Raw genomic sequence first — 21,809 nt, forward strand, 5'->3', positions numbered from 1 at the left:
GTGGTCATCTCAGGGAGGGAAGGTGGGAGAAGGGGACAAAGAGAAGGGAACTTACCCCTTTTTGTTTCATTTAGTTCAGGGATGGTTACTGTTGCTTTATATACCGTTGTATATTATTATACATGGAATATATCCATGTATTTTCTGTGTAATTTTTTTAAGTTTATTTGTTTTGAGAAAGAGAGAGCATGAGCAGGGGCAGAGAGAGAGAGGGAGAGAGAGACTCCCAAGCAGGCTCCACACTGTCAGCACAGAGTTCAATGCAGGGCTTGAACCCAGGAACTGTGAGATCATGACATGAGCCGAGATCAAGAGTCAGACGCTAAACTGAGCCATTCAGGTGCCCCTGTGTAATTTTTTAAACTTAAAGTTTACATATATATTTTTTTTACATACAATTTTTATACTATATATACACCTATAAACACACACACATATGACTTAGAATCTTTCACTATCTTTAAAATTTTGGATCCCTGGCTATCGTTTCTGAGACTTTCTGAGATCATCATTGGGCCTCATGGCCCCTTAGGAGGGAGTCATCAGCATGGTTCCTTTAAATCCTCTCTGCAGAAGGACCCAGGATCCCTCTTCCAAGGTGGCACCTCTTCCCAGTAATGAAGCACTCTATGCAGCCCTGAGGTCGGTCTGACGAGGACACCAGCCCCCACCCCGGGCCTAGCCCCAGCCCGGGGGTGATCCCTTGAGCTTGTTCTCACACCCTCTGTGCAGGGAGGAAGGCAAAAACCAAACGAAACCTTCTTGCATTTACTCCTTAAACAAACAGCATTCAGTCGTGAATAAAAACAGATGAGATTGGAGTCCAGTGAAGAGAGACTCTAATCAAATAGCCTCCTAAGTAAACATGAGATGGGACCTGTCACGGATGCTCCGGAAGACAGACCCAGACAACGTTCAGAAGAAAGAAAAGTTAGGGAGGCTTTTCTCCCATTTTCGCCGAGAGCCTTCGCCTCTCCCCACCCCGGTCCTCGCCTTTTCCACCCTCCATGAACTGGAACCTGCTTGGCTGGGGTCTTCAGCGGCTGACCTGGGAGTGCTTCTCACCAGATGAAGGAGATGAAGGAGATGAAGGAGAAAATGCAAGGCAGGACCCTGGAAGTGGCCAGCAGATGAGCTCGGGCCAAAGAGCTCCAGTGGGGAAGCGCTGGCCACCAGGGCAGGCTGATTCCAGGACAGTCGCCATCATCGGTGCTGGTCGCACTGGCCACCAGCCATCCAAGGCCATCCCCTCCCCAACTTCTGTCCGGCAAGGGGCCTAGGCTGCAAGGTCGCTGCTGAGTGGGCTCTTTGGGTTTAGCATTGATGGGTTCACAGCTTGTGCCAGTGTCTGGACCAAGAAAAGCATTCGTGTGTGTGTGTGTGTGTGTGTGTGTGTGTGTGTGTGTGTACAGATGCACACCATACACATAGGTCTGTGCTCTGTGGATAAGGTGTCAACTCATTCCAGATGTACTGGAACAGCCCCAATTTCACATATTTGGACACCACAAACCATTGAAATATCCTGAAGACTCCAACATGATTATTTATGCAGCACTCCTTTGGTCTTGTTCCAAAAAAAGGATTTGAGAACCACCTTGTAGAGCTGTATATACTTCAGGATCGAAAAATAACAGGCAGGTCAGGACGCCTGGGTGACTCTGTTGGTTAAGCGTCCGACTCTTGATTTCAGCTCAGGTCACGATCTCACGGTTTGTGAAACTGATCCCCGTGTTGGGCTCTGCGCTGACAGCTCGGAACCTGCTTGGGATTCTCTCTCTCCCTCTCCCTCTGCCCCTCCCTGTGCTCGCGCTCTCTCTCTCTCTCTCTCTCTCTCAAAAGTAAAAAAAAAAAAAAAAAAAAAGTAAAAGAAAGAAAACAAGAGGCAGGGCAATCAGGGGGGACGGAGAGTGAGAAGTCAAGTCCTGGGCACACGCTGGAGAGGGGCCACAGATGGAGACACCATTTCCAAGCGGTCAGAGCCCCCCCAGAAACGAGACATGGCTTCCTGCTCTTCAGACCTGCAGGCATTTTTCCCCAAAGCTCTCAGAAGGATGCAGTGTGCCCCAGAGTCAGGAAAGAACAAGCTCATATTCTATATCTATGTGCTGGTTTGCTTCTATGTGACTTCTTTTGTCAAATCTCGCAGAACAGTGCACCTGAGATGCGTGCATTTCGCTGTCAGCAAATCTCACCTCGAAAAGAAAAGAACCGTCAACAGATCTAGTTACTGATATGCCTGCGAAGTGTTTAGGAGTGCAGGAGACCGGCACTGGCATGAAACGCATGGGAAAAGATGAACAGCTGGCTGGCGAGAGGAGGGTCATTGGTGCATGATAAAGCAGGTCCGGGAAAATACAGTCTCAGCGGACATACGGTGGACGCATGGTCCAGACTATGCGATTCTTTCAACTTTCCTGTGTGTTTGACCATTCTTTTTATTTTCTTGTTTCATTTTTTTAAGTTTATTTGTTTATTTGGAGAGATATACAGAGAGGGCGAGTGGGGGAGGGGCAGGGAGAGAGGGAGACAGAGAATCCCAGGCAGGCTCCACACCGTCGGCACAGAGCCCGGTGCGGGGCTCAGACTCACCAACCGCAACATCATGACCTGAGCCCAAACCAAAAGCCAGACACTTAACCGACTGAGCCACCCAGGTGCCCTGACTATTTTTATAAGAAGAGGTGGGGCACTCTGAGACACCAAGCGGACTATGGAAGTTACCATCCACACCCGGAAGGCTAAGACCCTACGTTTGTGCACACGGCCAGAGCCGGCAGCAGCCCTCCAAATCCACTGAACCCCTGGGCGCCTTGCCCACGGGCAGTGACAGGGGTTCTAGGATGCAGAGCTCCGCTTCAGCAGGGACAGAGAGGCCTGGCTCCTGGGGGCAGAGCCCACAGCGTGGCGGGATTTGGGCATCCCCCAAACAAAGCTCTCAGATCATGGAAACCCCTCATCAGACCATGAGGGAGCACCTACCCTCGCAGGCCCTGTGCCTCACCCAGAGCACCCTGAGAAGTGGGTTTCAGCTGTGACAATATGATGGCATTGATGACAGGGATCATTTACTGGGGACTTTCTCTCTGCCGGGCACTGCAGTAAGCGTTTATACCTATCGTGTCATTTAATGTTTAAATGACCCCAGGGAGTGGGTATATGATTGTCAGCCCCATTTATTAAAAAACTTTTAATGTTTATTTATTTTTGAGAGAGAGAGAGAGAGAGCACAAGCAGGAGAGGGGCAGAGAGAGAGGGAGACACAGAATCTGAAGCGGGCTCCAGGCTCTGAGCTGTCAGCACAGAGCCCGACACGGGGCTCGAACTCACGAACCGCGAGATCATGACCTGAGCCAAAGTCAGATGCTGAACCGACCGAGCCACCCAGGTGCCTCTTGTCAGCCCCATTTATGCATGAGAAACGGTTCAGAGAAGTTCAGGAACTTGGATGTAACACTCAGCTGGCAGATGCTGAGCTGGGATGCAAAGTTATATTTGACTCCAGACCCTTCGATCCTAACCACTGCCCCTTCCTGCTCCACCTGCCACCCACCCTATCCCTTCCACCCCACCCCCACCTCCTCTCCCAAAGGCCTGTCACAGACAACTTGTCTCTGCTCCATCCTCAGAAGAAAGTCTGACTCAGGGGGCGCCTGGGTGGCTCAATCGGTTGAGCACCCGACTCTTGATTTCGGCTCAGGTCGTGATCTCATGGTTTGTGAGATCGAGCCCCACGTTGGGCTCTGTGATGACAGTGTAGAGCCTGCTTGGGATTCTCTCTCTCCCTCTCTCTCTGCCCCTCCCCCACCCGCTTGCTTGCTCCCTCTCTTTCAAATTAAATAAATGAACTGAAAGGAAGGAAGGAAGGAAGAAAGAAAGTCTAACTTGGGCCCAGAGTGCTCCTTATAAACCAAGCACCCCACTCCTGTCCTTGTGTTCCTGCTCCCCAGGACGACTCTGCACCCTGGAACGGGCTCCTCTCCCCAACACTCCCTGGAGACACACACACACACATACACACACACACACACATACACACACACACCACAACCTCCCGACCAGCTCCTGTGATGCAGCCCCACTGTCACCCCAGCAAACCCCCTACCTTCCCCCCAGCATCTTCAGTGCTGCTCAAAACCACAACAACCTGAAAACAGCCTATCACCTCTTTCATGGAACCCCAGAGCTCAGGAAGACCAGACAGCTGGTAGCCAGCCTCCTATTTTTTTACAGAGGAGGAAACAAAGGCCCAGAGGGGGGCAATGGGTAGCCCAATGTCACACAGCATGCCAAGATTAAACTTTGTCTCCTGGGACTTGTCCCCTTAGCTCAGGTCTGGACAAGGCCGAGTTGGGTTGCAGGGCTGGGAGTAGCGGTGGATGGAGCCTAGAGAACCCCCTGGAGCAAAAGAGACGAGCTCCTAGGGCCAGAGAATCGCTGGGCCCCGGGGACCCGGAGAGAGCCGCTCTCATTTTACAGATAGGGAGTCTCAGTCCCACAGAGAGAAAGCCACCGTCACTGGATCCCACAGCTACTTGGCTACATGGAGGCAGGAATCTGTTTTCCTGAATCCTAAGTGGCTTTCCCACTCCAGCCCTTCAGGTGGCTCTGAAGGGTCCTGAGCCACAGAGCAGGCAGAGCTAAGCCCCTCCCATATCCATACCCAAATACCTGGCACCCACCAGCGCTCCCCGGACTTCTGCCTTTACCAAGTCACTTCCTAAAAGTCACAGGGCTTGGGTTGTGTGCTGGGTCCAGCAGGGGCTACTGGGAGAGGGGTCCCCAACTCTGAAGCCCCTTGCAGGGAGGGGAGAGGAGGAGCTACAAGGGCCCAAAACTCCGGTCCCTCAACACAACTGCTCTTCAGCCAGGCCTGGCCCCCCAGGGACTTCAGACCCACCCCCTCCTCAAAGGAAGGGTCTGCCCTCGTTGCTGCAGGCCTCAGGCTGGACCCAAGCAGCCCCTGGACTGAGGGGGAGAAGTAGTAGAAGGGTCAGTCACCCTGCCATGAGACCCAGGTCCTTCCAGCCAGAGCCAGGCTTGGAGCTCGTGGAAAGGAGAACAGGAACGGGACAGTGGAGACAGACGGCCCCAAGCAGCTCCGGCCATGCCAGGTTGACCATCCCCTCCAACACAAACACTGGGCCCCTGGCTCTGCAGGAAGGGGGCATTTTTCAGAGATGACATCAGCTCTTAACGTTTCACGTTTCTTACCTACCTCAGCCCAGAGAGCAGAGTCCCCAGAGCCCCCAGCTTGCTGAGGCAGGCACCAGCCCTGGTGCAAACAGCAGGACACTGACCTCGGACACCACAGCAGTCCACACCCAGCAGAGATGGCCGCTCCGGTGGCTGTCCACGCGGCCTGCTCACCCCGAGGACATGGCCCTACCTGGGCACTGCACGACAGATGCAAGAGAAGATATCAAACTCCCAGTTCCCCAAACACACCTCGGGGCCTTCGCTCAGGCTGTTCTCTCTGTCCATTCCCGTGCCTTCCCTGTTCCATGCCACCTAGCCAACACCTCTGCAGCCTTCAAGCGTCATGTCCAATGTCCCCTCTCCTGTGAAGCCAGCCCCACCTCCGTGAGCCTCCACAGGGTCCTATCCTTCCATCAGAGCCCTGAGCCCTCAGTACAGTATTTAGAACCACCTCACTTTCCCTCTCCTTCCCGGCCTTTCTCCCCAGACATGGAGCTCGTGGAGGGCACAGGCCAAGTCCTGTGCCACTCAGCCAGAAAGAGGTTCATCATCAACCACAGAGGGCTACGAGGCAGCCAGCTGAGAGAGCCCCACAGAGGCTCAGTTATAGGCGGGGGAGCTGGAAGTGAATGAGGTGAAGGGAATCACACTGGGGGACCTGGGCAGCTGGGATGGGAAGCCACAGGGGCTGGGCCTCCAGGGTTTTCCAGCAACAGTTCTGGTTGAGTGAGCGAGGGAGTGAAGGTTCCAGACAGAGGAGGCGAGGTAGAAAAACCAACTTCACCTTCTGCCATGAATTCTCTCTGGCAGCAGGGAGAGGTGGACACAGATGCCTGCAAATGCTGATTCCCACCACGCCACCCCCACCGGGAGCTTCGCAGGCGAAAGGTGTGTGGAACCTGGCGCATCAGGCCCAGAAGGGGCCAGAGGGCACGGGTCTCTGCCCCTCTGCCCTGAGAGGGGGCTGACTCGCTGCCCCAGGGCCCAGGGCCAAGCTGCCCCTGCTGCTGACTCAGGCCCCACTGGCCAGCTCAGCATTCCTGCCCTCCCCACTGAATGGGGCTATTGAAGCGCTTTGTAGAGGGAGGTGAGGCCGCTGACCACACCCCCAACCAGAGCCTTCGCTATGCTCTGGGCTCTGCTCTCAGGGGCAACACAGGCCCTGGGTTCAGTCTGAGAGCACTCTGGCTGCCACTGCTACTCTGGGGGTGTCTGGCACCCACGACAATCCCAGGTAACCTGGCTGGGCTGCACCAGAGCGGGGATCCCAGTGGGAGGGCATCGTCCTGATCCTCAGGACTGGAGGCCCTGGGACGGCAACCCTGCTCATGATCCCCAGCTTGGGGAGAGGTCTGTGCCTCTGCACACGCCACGGTATATAGGTGGGGGTGCTGCAGGGGCTCTGGGGGCTGTCTCGCCTCCCCCACCGAGTGGAGCTTCCCTAAAGCAGCAGTGGTCTTCCCATGCAATCAGGGCCTCTCACAGGGTATGGGCTGGGTATCCCCCGTCAGACGGGGAGCAGGGGTGGTTTGGAGCCTTGCGCATCAGACCCGGAGCCCCCCAAGCCCAGTGTCCATCTCCTCCTTTATCAGACCTGGTGTTCAGCCTCAGCCTCTGCTGGTGGCTCCCAGCAGGGCAAGGGCCCAGCTCTCTAGAGAGAGCCAACGCCTCTCTAGATAGAGCAGCCCCACCTCGTCCCATCTTCCTCCCCTCCTGACCTTTGCCCCCCCAAGCTGGGACCTGCCCCCCCCCCCAGCCCTGGCTGCTTTTTCAGGAATGGGGGAGGGCCGGGTGCCATGAAGCCAGTGCGGGCTGTCCCACTTTGGTGGGTGCTACTGCTGGTGTCCAGGCTGGGGGCCACCAGGAAGGGATCCCCAGAAGAGGCCTCCTTCTACTATGGAACCTTCCCACTTGGTATGTCCATTCCTCTGTTGGTCTGTCCGTCTGTCTGTCAGCTTGCCCACCTTGGGCTGGCTTGCCAGAGAGTTTGGTGTTTTCGTTTCCCGACAGGTAGGATGGGAAAAGTAACTCCGTATTGTTGTTCTAAAATAAATGAACCTCCGAACAGGTTTCTTTAAGCTTACTATACAGGCAGTTAACGTTAATCACAGCTAAAACTGTGCAAATACGTGTTTTAAATGTATTATGTCTGCCCTCGCCCTGACCCATAGGTTCCCACTCGTAGGGAGCCGGGGGCAGGCGGCTGGGAGGGGGCCTGCCCCGTGGCTGAGGACGAACAGCCCAGAGTCCAGGTGCTGGGTGGGGAGCGGGAAGGGGCCCAGGGCCCAGTTTGAGGTCTCTACTTGCAGGCTTCTCGTGGGGCGCGGGCAGTTCTGCCTTCCAGACAGAGGGAGCCTGGGACCAGGATGGGAAAGGGCCCAGCATTTGGGATGCCTTCACTCACAGTGGGAAGGGAAAGGTGCTTGGGGATGAGACAGCAGATGTGGCTTGTGATGGTTACTACAAAGTGCAGGTGAGTGATGAGTGTGTGTGCAGGTGAGTACGCACCTGAGAGGTGGACAGTGACACATTGGGGAGCCCGGAGGACAATGTCAGTCTAGTGTTCTGTTAAACACCCCCTAGTCCACTGCAGGAAAAAGAGGTGGGGATGGGGATGGGTGGCTGGGGATGGGGGGGCAGGGGATGTGCAAGAGGTGGGAGGGTAGACGTTGGAGGAAAGGATAGCAGGGCCCCACCTGAGCCTGGGCCTTAGTCCAAGTGATGGACAGCTGAAAGGCTGATGCCATGACCCTGGGGTCTACAGGCCACAGTAGCCTGAGCCCTTGGTCTCTCTTGTGAATTGGCCCCGTGGAGGGGGTCCCTCTGCTCAGGACCCACTTTTCCTCTCTGGGCCGACTTCTTGGGGGACTCATCACCCAAGTTTATTAGGAACACCCCAATTGACATCTCACAGCATCCCCATATCCTGCATTTATTTGACTCTTGGCATATCCCAGGAGAAAGGGGGCAGGTGCTTTCACACCCATTGTATGAATGAGGAGGAGTGAGCATGGGGGGGAGGGGGGCAGCATGAGCCCCACCCCAGAGTCCTAGGTGACCACTCCCCACCTGGCGCCCCTGTCTGCACAGGAGGACGTCGTTCTGCTGAGGGAGCTGCATGTGAACCACTATCGATTCTCCCTGTCTTGGCCCCGGCTCCTGCCCACAGGCATCCGAGGTGAGACAGGGCAGCCCCTCCCAAGCCCAAGTGCGGGTCCTTTTGGCCATGTCGGCTTTGAGGGGACACTATAGAGTGCTGGGGAGGGAGAGCAGCCTGGAACATGGCTTCTCTGGCAGCAGCCATTACAGGTTCTGCAGGCAGCTGGGCTCCCGTGTCGTACCAGACCCGGAATCGGGCCGGCTGGGGGTGATTTCGGGCCCAAGAAAGGCCACAGGGCCCAGGAGCACTGTGCTTCAGAAGGCCAACGCCCCCTTATTTCACCCTCAGCTGACAAGGTGAACAAGAGGGGAGTCAAGTTTTACAGCGACTTCATCGACGCCCTCCTCAAGAGCAACATCACCCCCATCGTGACCTTGCACCACTGGGATCTCCCGCAGGTGAGGCTAATGCAGCCCAGACGGAGGCCCGGGGGGCTCCGCTCAGCACGGGGAGCCTGATTTGGGGACTGGGGTTGGCAAGGCGGGGGCAGAGGCTGGGGTCTGGACTGGGAGATGGGAAGGAGTGAAGAAGCCTGACCCGCCCATGGAGGACGTCGGGCTGGTTTAACTGATGTTTGTAACAGGCGATGAGGGCAGATTTTGATGTTTTCCAAAAACATTTGGCCTAAAAACAACAAACCAAACTAAAAAGAAACCTCTTTTGAGTAAGATTTCATGACGTGGCATAATTAATGTACTTGTCTGAGCTGGTATCATAGGAGTACAGCCCCCCAAGCCATTTCTGTTAAGTCTCAACCTCACTGCCAGACCTCACTCTTCAAGCAATTCTTTCCTTCATTCCACAAGACCCCCTGAGAGAGGAGCCGTGTGTGTCACTCTCTGTGACACAGGTCATAGGAGGTCAGAGAACAGAGATGTGGCCTCAGGGAGATGTTGGGAAGAGGCGGGGGTCCCATCACTGCTTCAAAGTGCTGGGCATGGGGTGGAAGGGGTGCTCTGGTTTGAGGGGGCTTGGCAAGTGATGGGGTTAAGAGTTTGGGGAGCAAGCAGGAGGAGGAGGGATGGAGGTTTGGAGGCGTAGCTTGGGACCAGGCCCCAGAGGCCTTGACTGCTGAGCTAAGACGACTGGGATCATTCTACAGGAAGGGGAGCCACCGGAGACCTCTATGCTGGGACTGGGGCCATAGTGCAGACTTCAGGGAGACAAACCAGAAGCCTCATGCCAGCTTCTTCCCCCACTTTCACTAACCTAGCCCTTTAGCATCCCCTCAAACCCACCAGGCAATCTCAGTGGAATGATGCATCTTGGGAAAATCCCACCTTCACAAGCAGATGCCTTTGGTTGGAAGAGAGTCTTCCACTGAAGAAGGCAGAGCCCATCCACACAATAGAGCTTCTATGGTTTCTGACATCCGCACAGCCCTCAAAATCCTAATCAGAGTTTCCATGTCCTGCATCATCTCTTATTTCTTCTGAATGTGTATTCGAGGTTCTTTTCCCAGTATCAGACTTCTCCCCCTCAGCCAGTTTCCTTAAATATTCAATCTATCACGTTCCTTCCAAGCGGGAGAGTCTCACAGCTTCTCTGTCCCTTCCCTCTTGTTTATATAAGGCGTGACATGTCCCCACACTGATGTTGCCTCATGGTTCATTGCTGGCCACCATCCTCAAGTTGTCACATCCAAGGTTCCCCATCTTTGCTCTCCGTTGCTCTAAACAGCCTCTGTGGTTGTCATCACCCTTGTTTCTCCCACGAGCGTGGCCTATCGACTCCAAAAGTCTTTTCCGGAGACAGATCCTTGGGGCACCTGCTTCTCTCTCCACCAGCTGCTCCAGGTCAAGTACGGCGGGTGGCAGAATGTGAGCATGGCCAACTACTTCCGTGATTATGCCGATCTGTGCTTTGAGGCCTTTGGGGACCGGGTGAAGCACTGGATCACTTTCAGTGACCCTCGGGTAAGCAGGGCCCTTCTCCAGGGGGGAAGGCCCCCCTTCCCAGACCACGGCGCTCCTGCTCCTTCTCACAGGCCCTGTGGGCCCCACTTGCCGCCCCTGTAGACGATGGCAGAAAAAGGCTATGAGACGGGCCACCACGCTCCCGGCTTGCAACTCCACGGCATGGGCCTGTACAAGGCGGCACACCATATCATTAAGGTGAGGTGGGTCCTTGTGGGAGTGAAGGTGGGGTTCAAGGCAGAGGAACAACCCTCAGTGTCGGCTCAGCCTGCCCCAGGGGTCTGAGCCTGAGCTCCGTCAGCTGCGGTTCCAGCATATTCCACCACACCTTTGCACCACTCACTTGCATCCCATGAGGATTTATGGAGGGAGTGCCCGGTCATCCAGTGCTGGGCACTTGCCGAGACAATAGAGTGGCTGCTCCCTAGAGCTTACAATCCAGTCAAGGGGATGGAGCGCATGCATGTGAAAACTTGTCATCTACAAGTCTAAACAGCCTTGTGAGGACTGGTGACAGGAAGAAGGGGTGGGACACCAGTCAACCAGGGGCTAAAGTCTTCAATGAATGAGCGGCAGTAACTGGAGGTCGAAGGACAACGGTAAGGAGTTAGGAGTGTTTGTCTCAGAGCATGGACTTCAAAGGACCTGGGATTTTGGAAGGAGAAATAGTTTGGAAGCAGCAGGAAGGAGCAAGGCAGACACTACCTTAAGGTATGCGAGGTATGAGGGGAAAGCTGGCGTCTTCTTGGAAGAGCTGCGTTGGGGGTGTTCTTTGGGGCAGCCAAGCTCAGTAAGGGCACGGGAGTGAAGGAGACAGAGGAGACGCTGGGGTGACTCAGGTATTACAAGGCTGCTGGAGAGGCTTTAGAAGGGGGAGGGCCTGGGTCACACTGCAGGACACATAGGAGGGTACAGGCGATGTTGCCTAGGGAACAGGGGTGTGAGGCATGACAGGATGGTCCCAGTGGACTCTCAGTGGAAGGGGACAATCTGATCAAGCAGGAAGCCAACGGGCCCCTCAGTGACAGACTCTCAAATTCCTGTCAGGGAGAGAACTTTCTCATTCCTTCTACGCTTGGCATATGAGTCCTTAAACTGTGGATACTTGAAGGGCAGAGCTCTGAAGGCATCAGTGGGTCACCGGCAAGAGAGTATGGAGAGAAGGCATGTCAGCACATTTTCAATTCTAGTCTTAAGACTGTTCCAGATGCTTGGTATTTTCCTAACTTCCTGAGCAACTATGGGAAAGGTATTGCCTAGTTAACCACAGAGAACGAGTAGGAACAACACGAGGAGCCTTAGCAAAAATCTTAGAAACAAGAAATATCACAAAGAGGTGGTTTGTGTGTTTGTGCCAGAGTGAGACCGAGTTTCTCTACAGAACAAAGGAAACACGTGCGTCTGGAGGTCGGAAGAAGGGAGACAAGGGATTGGGATAATCAAGGCTGGACCCAGGGAAAACCTGGGACTCTCAGTCAAATTGGATCCCTAGTCAGGACAGAGGGAGACGTGCGCCAGCCAGGCACCTCTGATGCACCCCCTCTGTTTTCAGGCCCACGCCCAAGCCTGGCATTCCTACAACAGCACGTGGCGCGGCAAGCAGCGAGGTGAGCCTCACCACCCACGTGCTAGGAACATACCCCCCGCGGGGCGATACCCTTCACCCCTGCCACCACCTGCCCTTTTTTTTTTTTTTTTTTTGAGAGAGCGAGAGAGTGAGGGAGAGGGGCATAGGGAGAGAGAGAGAGAGAGAAAGAGAGAGAGAGGGTGTCTTAAACAGGCTCCATATTCCCAGTGCGGAGCCCAACGTGAGGGTCGATCCCACAACCACGGGACAATGACCTGAGCCAAAATCGAAGGGTTGGAAGCTCAACAAACTGAGCCACCCAGGCGCCCCTCCCCTGTCTTTTCTTTTAAGGTCTGGTGGGGATCTCATTAAACTGCGATTGGGGGGAGCCCATGGACATCAATAGCCCCAAGGACATAGAAGCTGCCGAGAGATACCTACAGTTCTGCCTGGGCTGGTTTGCCAACCCTATCTATGCCGGCGACTACCCCCAAGTCATGAAGGACCGGATCGGTGAGCCACATCACACTTTAGTTCCAGGCACCACAGCAACAGTACTGAGCCCAAGTGAAGGGGTGGAGAGGCGGGAGACAGGGGTGGAGGAACACGCTGGGCTTGGGTGAGGCACTCAAGGGGTAGCCCAGCCCCCAAGGAACTGAGAACTGGTTTTTTGAGTTGGGGCGAGGGGAGGAAGGACACATCCCCAGACGTGGAGATTGGGAGTTTCAGAACCCAGGGGGAAACACAGCAATTTTCTGGGCTGCTTTCTTTTGCGTTCTGCCGTCCTGCCTCTTTCTCCCCACTCCACTCCATCTCATTTTAAGTGAAGTAAGAGAGAGAGAGGTCAAAGACGCAGTCACGGGCAGTGTCAGTTCTAACGTTGGTTCTATTACTTGAGGAATGCTTTCCAAGCTCTGGTTTCCACAGTGTCCGAGAAGAGAATAAAGACACATAGAGCTCCCAAGGCTGAATCAACTTGGGTGCTTTTAAGTGCCATATAACAGAAAACGCCAACTAAAATGGCTTGAAAAGTAGGGGATTTATCATCCCAGGTACTGAGTCCAGAAAAGGGTGATCCAGGGCTGGGTACTCCAGCCTTCAGGGATGTCTTTGTGGACCAAGGCTCATTCCGTCTTTGACTCTGGCACCTTAGCCAGCCCATCAACGCTCCTATCAGCCACAAAATGGCTGCGGAAGCTCCAGGCATCATGTCTTCCCACATCACATCTTTCCAGAAAAACGGAAATAGCTCTAGCTTACCCATTTTTTAAGAACAAGGAAAATCTCCCCAGAAAACAACCTCCACTCACAACCAACTTCCCTACAAGGGATGTCCTCAAGGGATGGAATTGTCACATGCCCCAGAAAATGCCTTAGACCACCAGGACCTCAGAGGCTGGGGAAGCCAGGACTCTCATAAAGGATATGGCCCCTTGGAAGAGGATGTGGAAGAGGATAAGAAAAAAGACAGGCCTGGCGCTACTGACTTGGGGGGCAGCCGATCGTGTCTGGCCACACGAATCTAAAAGTATTATCTCTGTTTATTTAGAGGTATCGGTCTGCGTGCCCCTAAAAAAAGAGACAAGGTTAAGATTGTAAATAGGTTACAATCTCACACGGCAAGGCTATTTTGGATGTTTGACTAAGAGAGAACTGTCGACATTTCAAAATTGTCTCTTTCTAAGGCACCACTTATCAGACTTACCTGGAATCTTCTGACTCTGCCGCTAACCAGTGAGCGGTTCTGGGCACGGTGTCTCACCTCTTCGGCTGTCATTTTTATCATCTGAAAAGGAAGGATTACACAAATAATCTCTAAAAATCCCTTGGCAATAACTAGGTCCGTGACACATCTATCTACGCCCATGTGTTCGAAATCCCGAGAAGGATTTCCTCAAGGTGCACAAGGAAAAGCCCTCAGGAAGGGGCCGGCACCCCGCTTTGCAGGCACAGCCCATCATTCACACGGCACATTCACTCTCGGGACCCTCGGAGGCCGTAGCGGGAGCCACAGCAGGATGACACTAAAGGAGCCGAATTATTGCTCATAGGACAGTTCTTGGGCTTAAGGCCAGTAATTCCAGACTCCGTCCGCTCCAATTTTGTGGTAACTCTAATGGAAACCGGGCTGAGTTTTTCCTTGTATGATGTGTACGGAAGGATTCTCTGAGCAGTTCGTGTTTTCTTTAGTGAAAGCATTCTGCCAGAAACCTTGTACACAAATGACTTCCAGGCATCTCATAAGCGCAATAAATATGTGAACAAAAGTACTTCTAGGCCAGTGCTGTCCAACAGAACTTCCAGTGATGATGGAGAGAAGTTCTGTATCTGTGACTTCTGATACGAGAGTCTGGAGTCATTTGTGTCTATTTAAATTCAAATTTTTTAAAAACTAAAAACGTAGTCCTTCAGTGTGACTGACCCAGAGATACAGTCACGCTGGCCATAGTCCAATGGCCACATGTAGCCAGTGGCTACTGTATTAGACTGTCCAGAGACAATGCCTGGTGGTTTTTCTCAAGTTACTGAATGTAACTGAAAAAAACACGCTAAGATCATAAAGGTATTTGATAATACAAGCTTTTCACCCATTTAAAAACCAATAGCCTCTTTGGAAACATTTTTATGGTTCTATTTTACAACTCATACCAATGTTAGTCTTCTTTATTCATTTAAAACCCCTTTCTTTCTTTTTTTTTTTTTTGCATACGTTCTACAGAGACACGCAGGTTTCAAATTTTTTAAAGTACAAGAGAGTACAGGCAGACAGCCTCTCCTCTGCTGTCCTGCCCGCCACTCCCTTCCAGTGTATTCGATAAACTTCTATCACCTAAAAAAAAAAAAAGAAAAAAGAGAGAGACAGAGAGTAAAAAGTGAGAAGTCAAGCTTCCCTCCCTCCCTCTCCTCATTGCTTCCAACCCCTGGGAGGAAGCATACTTCCAGAGATGGATTGTGCCCACGTGGGCAAAAACACTGCTGCTCTATGTGTGTAGTTGTTAAACGCAATTCTTTGCATCTTTCACTTAAAACATGTGTCCTGGCATTCTTTCCATGTTGGCAATAGTGCTGGGATATAGTCATCATTCTGATGACTTCACAGAGCTGTACGGATACACAGATTTATTTAAACGGTCTCTCGAGAGACATTTGTTTGCAATCTTTTGCTACTCAATCTACAATGAAGATCCCTGTATACATCCTTTTACACGTGCAAGTAAAAGGTAGGATGAACAGATATGGAAATGATCAGGGAAAGGACCTATCTTTCTCCAAGTTAAAAAAAAATTTTTTTTTAACACATTCATTTTTTGAGAGGCAGAGAGACAGGGAGACAGAGAATCCGAAGCAGGCTCCAGGCTCTGAGCTGTCAGCACAAGGCCCGATGCAGGGCTTGAACTCATGAACTGCGAGATCATGACCTGAACCAAAGTCAGATGCTTAACTGACTGAGCCACCCAGGCACCCCTCCTTTTACAGTTTTAAATGCTAGGACAAAATTTCCCGACACAGAGGTCGTACCAGCTTACACTACAACAGTACGTGAATGTGACCATATGTCCCCACCCATGGCCCGCACCACAAATGACCTTCCACATCTCTTCCCAGAGGCAAGCAAAATTACCAATTTTGTTTTTAAGAATATAGGCATCTAAGGCCACACTTTTCCATATAGCCACAATGTTGCCTGCATACCACTTACTGAGTAATCTATGGAATGTATCACTTTAAATTTTTTTAAATTTATTTTGAGAGAGAGAGAAAGAGAAACCATGAATGAGGGAGGGGCAGAGAGAGAGAATTCCAAGCGAGCTCTGTGCTGACACAGTGCAGACGCGGGGCTCTAACCCACAAACTGAGATCATGAGCCAAAATCAAGAGTCAGACGCTTAACCAACTGAGCCACCCAGGCGCCCCTGAAAATATAGCTTTTGCGCAATATAAACTTTAAAAATTTTGAATAGTATTCAAATGTTAAAATTCCAGCTTAAAAGGCTAAGGTTATATTTTCCATACAAACGAGTCCCAAAGGCCGGGATCTGGACGGCAGCTTTTATGTCAACATGCCACTATGATCGTGGTAGGAACAGCAAAAGAATCGTGAGAAAGTAAAACTTGGTGAAATTCTATTTTTCTCTCTCAATAGGGAAAAAGAGTGCGGAGCAAGGCCTGGACATGTCAAGGTTACCGGTGTTCTCGCTCCAGGAGAAGAGCTACATCAAAGGCACATCTGATTTCTTGGGATTAGGTCACTTTACCACTCGGTACATCACAGAAAGGAACTACCCCTCCCGCCAGGGGCCCAGCTACCACAATGACCGTGACTTAGTAGAGCTGGTTGACCCGAACTGGCCTGACCTGGGGTCGACGTGGCCACAGTCTGTGCCATGGGGGTTTAGGAGGCTTCTCCACTTCGCTCAGGTGATTATCACATTCGGCTATTTCACGGGCACTTTTTATCCCAATTCATGATCTTACAGCTTAGGCCCAGGGGCCTACATTTTAGTTTAAGTTTTTATTTTAATTCCAATTAGTCAGAGTGCCTACATCTTCAAGTTAATAAAACAAGCTCAGTTAGTTGTTCTTCAGAGGCCACCAGATCCGGGCTTTACAGACCAACGCTGACTATGAGTTACCGCTTCAACGTAGGTACCTGTGGCTACAAATTCTCATCCCACGTTTATTTTGCTGCCCCTTCTCACTTGAAATATGTGAGAAAGAACACAGCCTGAAGTATATTTTCTCTGCAATGATGCTGATTGACTGAGAAATGTAGTCTTTCGTATGAACTTTGTCCTGTCTACACTCACCTCCAAGTAAATGTGTAAACTGGCATCCACTAAATGCTAAACACACTCGATTAGAATAGAGCAGGCTTGACTAAGTGCTCGCATGTGCCTCAGACTCGGAAACCCAATTGGAGGTCAGAATTTTTAAGATATTCCTTACTATGACTCACTTTCAGACTCAATACGGCAACCCTCCCATCTACGTGACAGAAAATGGAGCATCTCAAAAACTACACTGTACTCAATTATGTGATGAGTGGAGAATTCAGTACCTTAAAGGCTACATAAACGAAATGCTAAAAGGTGAGCTATAGACCAACACTGTCTTCACAAATTTTGTTTAACTTGGACAGAACTTGATAACACACGTGACCGACTGAAGCTTGTTTCTGAATCTCAGAAATGAATGCATTTAAAATTATCTTCACAGTATTATGTTTCCAAGTAAATGAAATATATTAAAAATGGAACAAAATGTCTTTGCAGCTATAAAAGATGGTGTTAATATCAAAGGGTATACTTCCTGGTCTTTGTTGGATAAGTTTGAATGGGAGAAAGGATATTCAGATAGATACGGATTCTACTATGTCGAATTTAACAACAGAAATAAGCCACGCTATCCAAAGGCGTCAGTTCAATATTACAAGAAGATTATCACCGCCAATGGGTTTCCCAATCGAAGAGAGGTAGGGCAAATTATTGAGGTTGCTTGTTCTAGACTGCATTTTTAAATAATCTCTACACCCAGGGTGGGGTTCAAACTCACAACTCCAAGATCATGAGTTGGAGGCTCTTCCGACTGAGCCAGCCAGGTGCCCCTCACTTGTTCTAGATTTTAGAAGAGCTAAGCAGCTTGGGTGAGGAGGGTGGTGAGACTCCCTCCTCCCTTCATCCATGGAGAACAGGGTTTTGTGGGCCTTTGTCTCTTCCCCTAACTTGTGCCACCTCTTTGCTCATTTGCTTAGAATGGAGTAAACCTGCCTTAAAATTAAATCCTAACTTTAAAATTTGTTTTTGTAACATTTATTCATTTTTGTGAGAGAGAGCATGAGTGGGGAAGGGGCAGAGAGAGAGGGAGACACAGAATCCGAAGCAGGCTCCAGGCTCTGAGCCCCATGCGGGGCTTGAACTCACAGAGTACGAGATCATGACCTGAGCTGAAGTCGGACGCCCAACCAACTGAGCCACCCAGACACCCCAAATCCTAACTTTTAAAATTCAGTCCTAACTCACAGAGCGTGAAGGGCAAACTAGTTATGTAGGAATCCTGAATGTTTTAGGTTATGACAGTCAGTAGAGACTTCTAGTTAAATGTTCTAAATGTTGTATTTTAATGCAAACAAATACTGCCTATTTACTCTTCAACATATGTGAAAACAGTTACAGTAAATAGTAGTAAAATAAATGTATAATGACCACACAACTTTCACTTCTTTTCCCACTAGTTCCTAAGTGAGATTAAAAATAATTCATCTTAATATTAATAATCCTTTAAAACCTACCAAACATTTTCAGTAACCTACAAATGTTTCTACCAGCTAAGTTGCTATCGATGACAGGCAATTAAAATGGTAATTTAGAATGTCTTCATGAAGAAAATTTCTAAAAAGAAATCTCACTTGTTTACCAACATTCTTTTAGGATGAGCCCACTGGCAACATAAAGAAGCAGTGACTGATAGGCATTCACTAGTCTGGTGTTTCTAGAAAAGCGCTAGATTGTAAACTCCTCAAAAATAAAGACTTTTTTTTTTTTTTTTTTACTCCCGCACAAAGATGCACATAGGTATTCAATAAATATTAACTAAACTTCAGGCAGATTTAAATTTGTCTTAATCCTACATTATTTTAAAACTGATTTCAGGGGCGCCTGGGTGGCGCAGTCGGTTGAGCGTCCGACTTCAGCCAGGTCACGATCTCGCGGCCCGTGAGTTCGAGCCCCGCGTCGGGCTCTGGGCTGATGGCTCAGAGCCTGGAGCCTGTTTCTGATTCTGTGTCTCCCTCTCTCTCTGCCCCTCCCCTGTTCATGCTCTGTCTCTCTCTGTCCCAAAAATAAATAAACGTTGAAAAAATTTTAAAACTGATTTCAGGGGCATATGGGTGGCCCAGTCAGTTAAGTGTCTGACTCTTAATTTCAGCTCAGGTCAAGATCTCATGGTCTTGAGATAGATGGAGCCCACGTTGGGATCTTCGGCTGGGCACGAAGCCTGATTAAGATTCTCTCCCTCTCCCTCTGCTCCTCCCTCATTCATGGGCTCTCTCTCAAAAAAAACAAAAACAAAAACAAAAACAAGATTTCAAACTGCAAAAAATTAGTCTAAGATGACATTACTTACCTAGTGGATTTTTATTAGGTGGAAAGTTGGTATCTCAAAGCCTTGGAAACTTGTGCAATCAACAATCAGATGCTTGCTGCAGGTGAGTATATTTTAATTCTTCCCTTTAACAACTAAGGCACATAATTATACATATAATGATGTTACCAAAACCTCAAAATGTGGATCTATGTAAAGTCAATCTTTCCAAAACACACAATTAAAAATGAATTTTTTCCTTCACTTTGAAGCAATGTCAAATTTCTATTTTATAAGAATTTCAAATATTTTAAAAATCTACCAGAAAAGAGAAATATTTTATCCACTCTAGTTTTATTTTTCTGAATCATACTGTCAATTTATAAACTTACTTTTGTTATAGTGGGCTTTGTGGAAGGAGGGAAAAGTGGAACCATAGTCAAATAGAATAAACATCGAAAAGTCAAAGAACACTCCAGATTTTATATTCACTCATTCAGCAAGTAATTATTAAGCACTCACTATTAGCTAGGGGGTGTTGTAACTAGAATACAGCAATAAATAAAACAAGGTCCCTGACTTCATGGAAGGCATGGTTCCCAAGGTTCAGAGATGTGGAATAACAAAGACGCATCTACACATCAACAAGGCCAGCACAGATCATTTGTTTCTTTGAATTCGGTCTTTCTCTATGAGGGCAATCAGAGAAATATACTTCCTGTTTTAACAAACCCATCTTTAATGTGGTACCAGAGGTGGAAAGTGCTAGACCAAACAAATCCTACCAATTCAGCTACTTTCATAGCTGTTTTATACCACTGTGCTCTGCTCCCATCTGAATAACCAGGTAATATTAAGGATGTATATTCCTTTAAACCAAAATAAACTTATTTAATCACCTAGACATATGATGTAGAATTTACTGCTGAGCCTATGAAATCTGTGGGAGCAGGGTCTGTGCCTTATTTATCTCCGTAGCCAGGGTGCCTGGCACAAAACCTACAGTAGGAATTACATACATGTTCATTAATATAATCACGTATGTGAAATACACTTATTATTCAACTCTTCAAGATACTTACTTAACAGTGCAAGAATTCCCACAAAAATATGGCAACTCCTCCACCTCTTAAGATACATCTTTGAATAACATCTTTGAAAGGTTGGGAGACGTTTGCCAAGGATTTTTCTTTCATAAATCCCCCCAGTGAAAATTACAGAAACCAGGGAACATGGCTGTCAATATTCTCACATTAATTTATGGTAAGTGCAAGTATAACACACATTTAGACTTTATTCCAGTACCTATGGAAGAACCAAATGTAGGCAATCTTTATTCCATATTTTCTGAAGGATATTACAAAGCCCTCACGTAATTTTTTTTAAATAACATTTTATAACGTTAAGAGGACCATGTTCTCTTTTATAGCAAGTGAGATTAATTACAAAGCTTGATGATGCCATTTTCCAAGTTTTCCCCAATGCAGGGGAATCTTTCCAGATGAAGCTATATTCGCTAAAATGACGACACTCTCATTTGTGGTGTTCTCCCTCCCGTTTCAGAGCCGTTACTAAGTCACATGCAGATGGTGACGGAGATTGTGGTCCCTACAGTCTGCACGCTTTGCATACTGATCTCCGCAGTTCTCCTGATGCTCCTCCTTCAGAGCCAGAGCTGAGACAGGGTTACCCATTTTATAGATCCGTCTTTCGTAAAGAATCCTCTGGACATTCCTCCTTTTTCTGCCTTGAAGGTTTATATACATTTCTGGTTTCAGGCTCTGTGATAATGGGGTTTTTTTGCTGTTGTTTTGTTTTGGCTTGTGCTAGGATTTAAAAATTAGAAAATAAAAATAAGCATGAATGAAGTAAAAATCACCTGTCAGAGTCAGTTAATATTTTGCTGTCTATTATGCATCTACTTTCACTTTACAAAAAAGGAATCATAGTGCACAAATTATTTCGTTACTTTTTTTCCTTTTAAAAATCTGTCCAGTAATATTACTTTCATGTGGAAATAACTGCCATCTTAGCACTGTCCTACACAGGGTGGACAGTCAATCATCTGCACATAACAATCCCTTCAGGTTCTAAATTCTATCAAGCAACCAGGGAAACGCATTAGGTGGGTACCAAGTAAATGAGCACGTACACTTTTCTGAGATAAACTTTCTTCCACTAAACGTAATTAACTTCATTGAAGTACCTTAAAGAAATATGTCTAATATCTTCTCTGTGCCTAGATATTCTGTTTTGTTTTGTTTTTTTAATAAAGGTCCACTTTACTCTTAACTATGCTAAATTGATAGAATTAAACGATATTTATTTGGAGACAAAACATGGCTTAAGAAAGAAAAAGAGACATTTTATTCATTACCTGATTCTATTGTTTCTAAAACACAAAAACAGTAAGACAGTAGAAACTGCTATTGCATTAATTTTCTTGGTTAATATTATCTTAAACATCTTAAAAGGGTGTTTACATCTGGGGCTTAGTCCTACAACTGGGCTGGGGTAGATTTGTTTTTAATAGAACTCTGCTTTCAACATCAATCGATAGGCTCCTTCAGGGTTTTTCTCTCACATCAATGTTTTTGAAATCAAACTCTCTACTATACACAGAGATTTAAAATGCAAAGACATTACCACTCAAAAATATGTTTTCGTTTCTCTGGTTTCAAGATTAATCTGGCTTACTGACTACAGAAGGTAAAAAGGAAATTAAAGACGTGCATTGCTCAATAACATCTGATAAGCCTTTTACATGATTACTGAAAAATAATCCATATTCCAAATGTATTAAATCAATACTTCTGTTGTAGAAAAAACTAAAACATAAGATACTTAATACACTACAAAGTATTTGGAGAACAAAAAGCGAACATAC

At 48.8% G+C, this 21,809-nt stretch overlaps 2 protein-coding genes across 4 annotated transcripts in view; one reads left to right on the forward strand and one right to left on the reverse strand.

The window, feature by feature from the left end:
• Positions 1-6,995: 6,995 nt before the first annotated feature.
• Positions 6,996-20,688, forward strand: LCTL (lactase like). 3 transcript variants are annotated; one of them, XM_047074908.1, is made up of 13 exons: positions 6,996-7,113; positions 7,509-7,672; positions 8,290-8,377; positions 8,648-8,757; positions 10,147-10,275; positions 10,378-10,473; positions 11,828-11,882; positions 12,194-12,355; positions 15,987-16,261; positions 16,806-16,932; positions 17,116-17,315; positions 18,983-19,046; positions 20,486-20,688. In XM_047074908.1, exons 1-13 carry the CDS (start codon positions 6,996-6,998, stop codon positions 20,599-20,601), a joined length of 1,704 nt encoding a protein of 567 aa, XP_046930864.1. In that variant the 3' UTR covers positions 20,602-20,688. The 3 variants fall into 3 exon arrangements, with proteins under 3 accessions (XP_046930864.1, XP_046930865.1, XP_046930866.1); XM_047074909.1 differs by lacking the exons at positions 6,996-7,113; positions 7,509-7,672; positions 8,290-8,377; ... (1 more) ...; positions 17,116-17,315; positions 18,983-19,046 and having other exon boundaries at positions 10,186-10,275; XM_047074910.1 differs by lacking the exons at positions 6,996-7,113; positions 7,509-7,672; positions 8,290-8,377; ... (2 more) ...; positions 17,116-17,315; positions 18,983-19,046 and having other exon boundaries at positions 10,186-10,275.
• ZWILCH (zwilch kinetochore protein) overlaps positions 19,271-21,809 on the reverse strand; it is a 37,938-nt gene continuing 35,399 nt past the window's right edge. Inside the window, exon 19 of the mRNA XM_047074907.1 lies at positions 19,271-20,748. The gene's annotated coding sequence lies outside the window, so the exon portion shown is untranslated. The remainder of the gene's footprint in view (positions 20,749-21,809) is intronic.

The sequence above is a fragment of the Lynx rufus genome, unplaced genomic scaffold, assembly GCF_022079265.1.
Source record: "Lynx rufus isolate CCGP_SWC_20201006 ecotype Redwood Valley unplaced genomic scaffold, mLynRuf1.p SCAF_13, whole genome shotgun sequence".
Classification (NCBI taxonomy): Eukaryota; Metazoa; Chordata; class Mammalia; order Carnivora; family Felidae; genus Lynx; species Lynx rufus.

Coding starts and splice junctions, on each gene's coding strand:
- LCTL (XM_047074908.1), top strand. CDS start 6,996: ATGAAGCCAGTGCGGGCTGTCCCACTTTGGTGGGTGCTACTGCTGGTG. Junction 16,933..17,115: donor CATAAACGAAATGCTAAAAG/GTGAGCTATAGA, acceptor ATGTCTTTGCAG/CTATAAAAGATGGTGTTAAT. Junction 17,316..18,982: donor GGTTTCCCAATCGAAGAGAG/GTAGGGCAAATT, acceptor GATTTTTATTAG/GTGGAAAGTTGGTATCTCAA.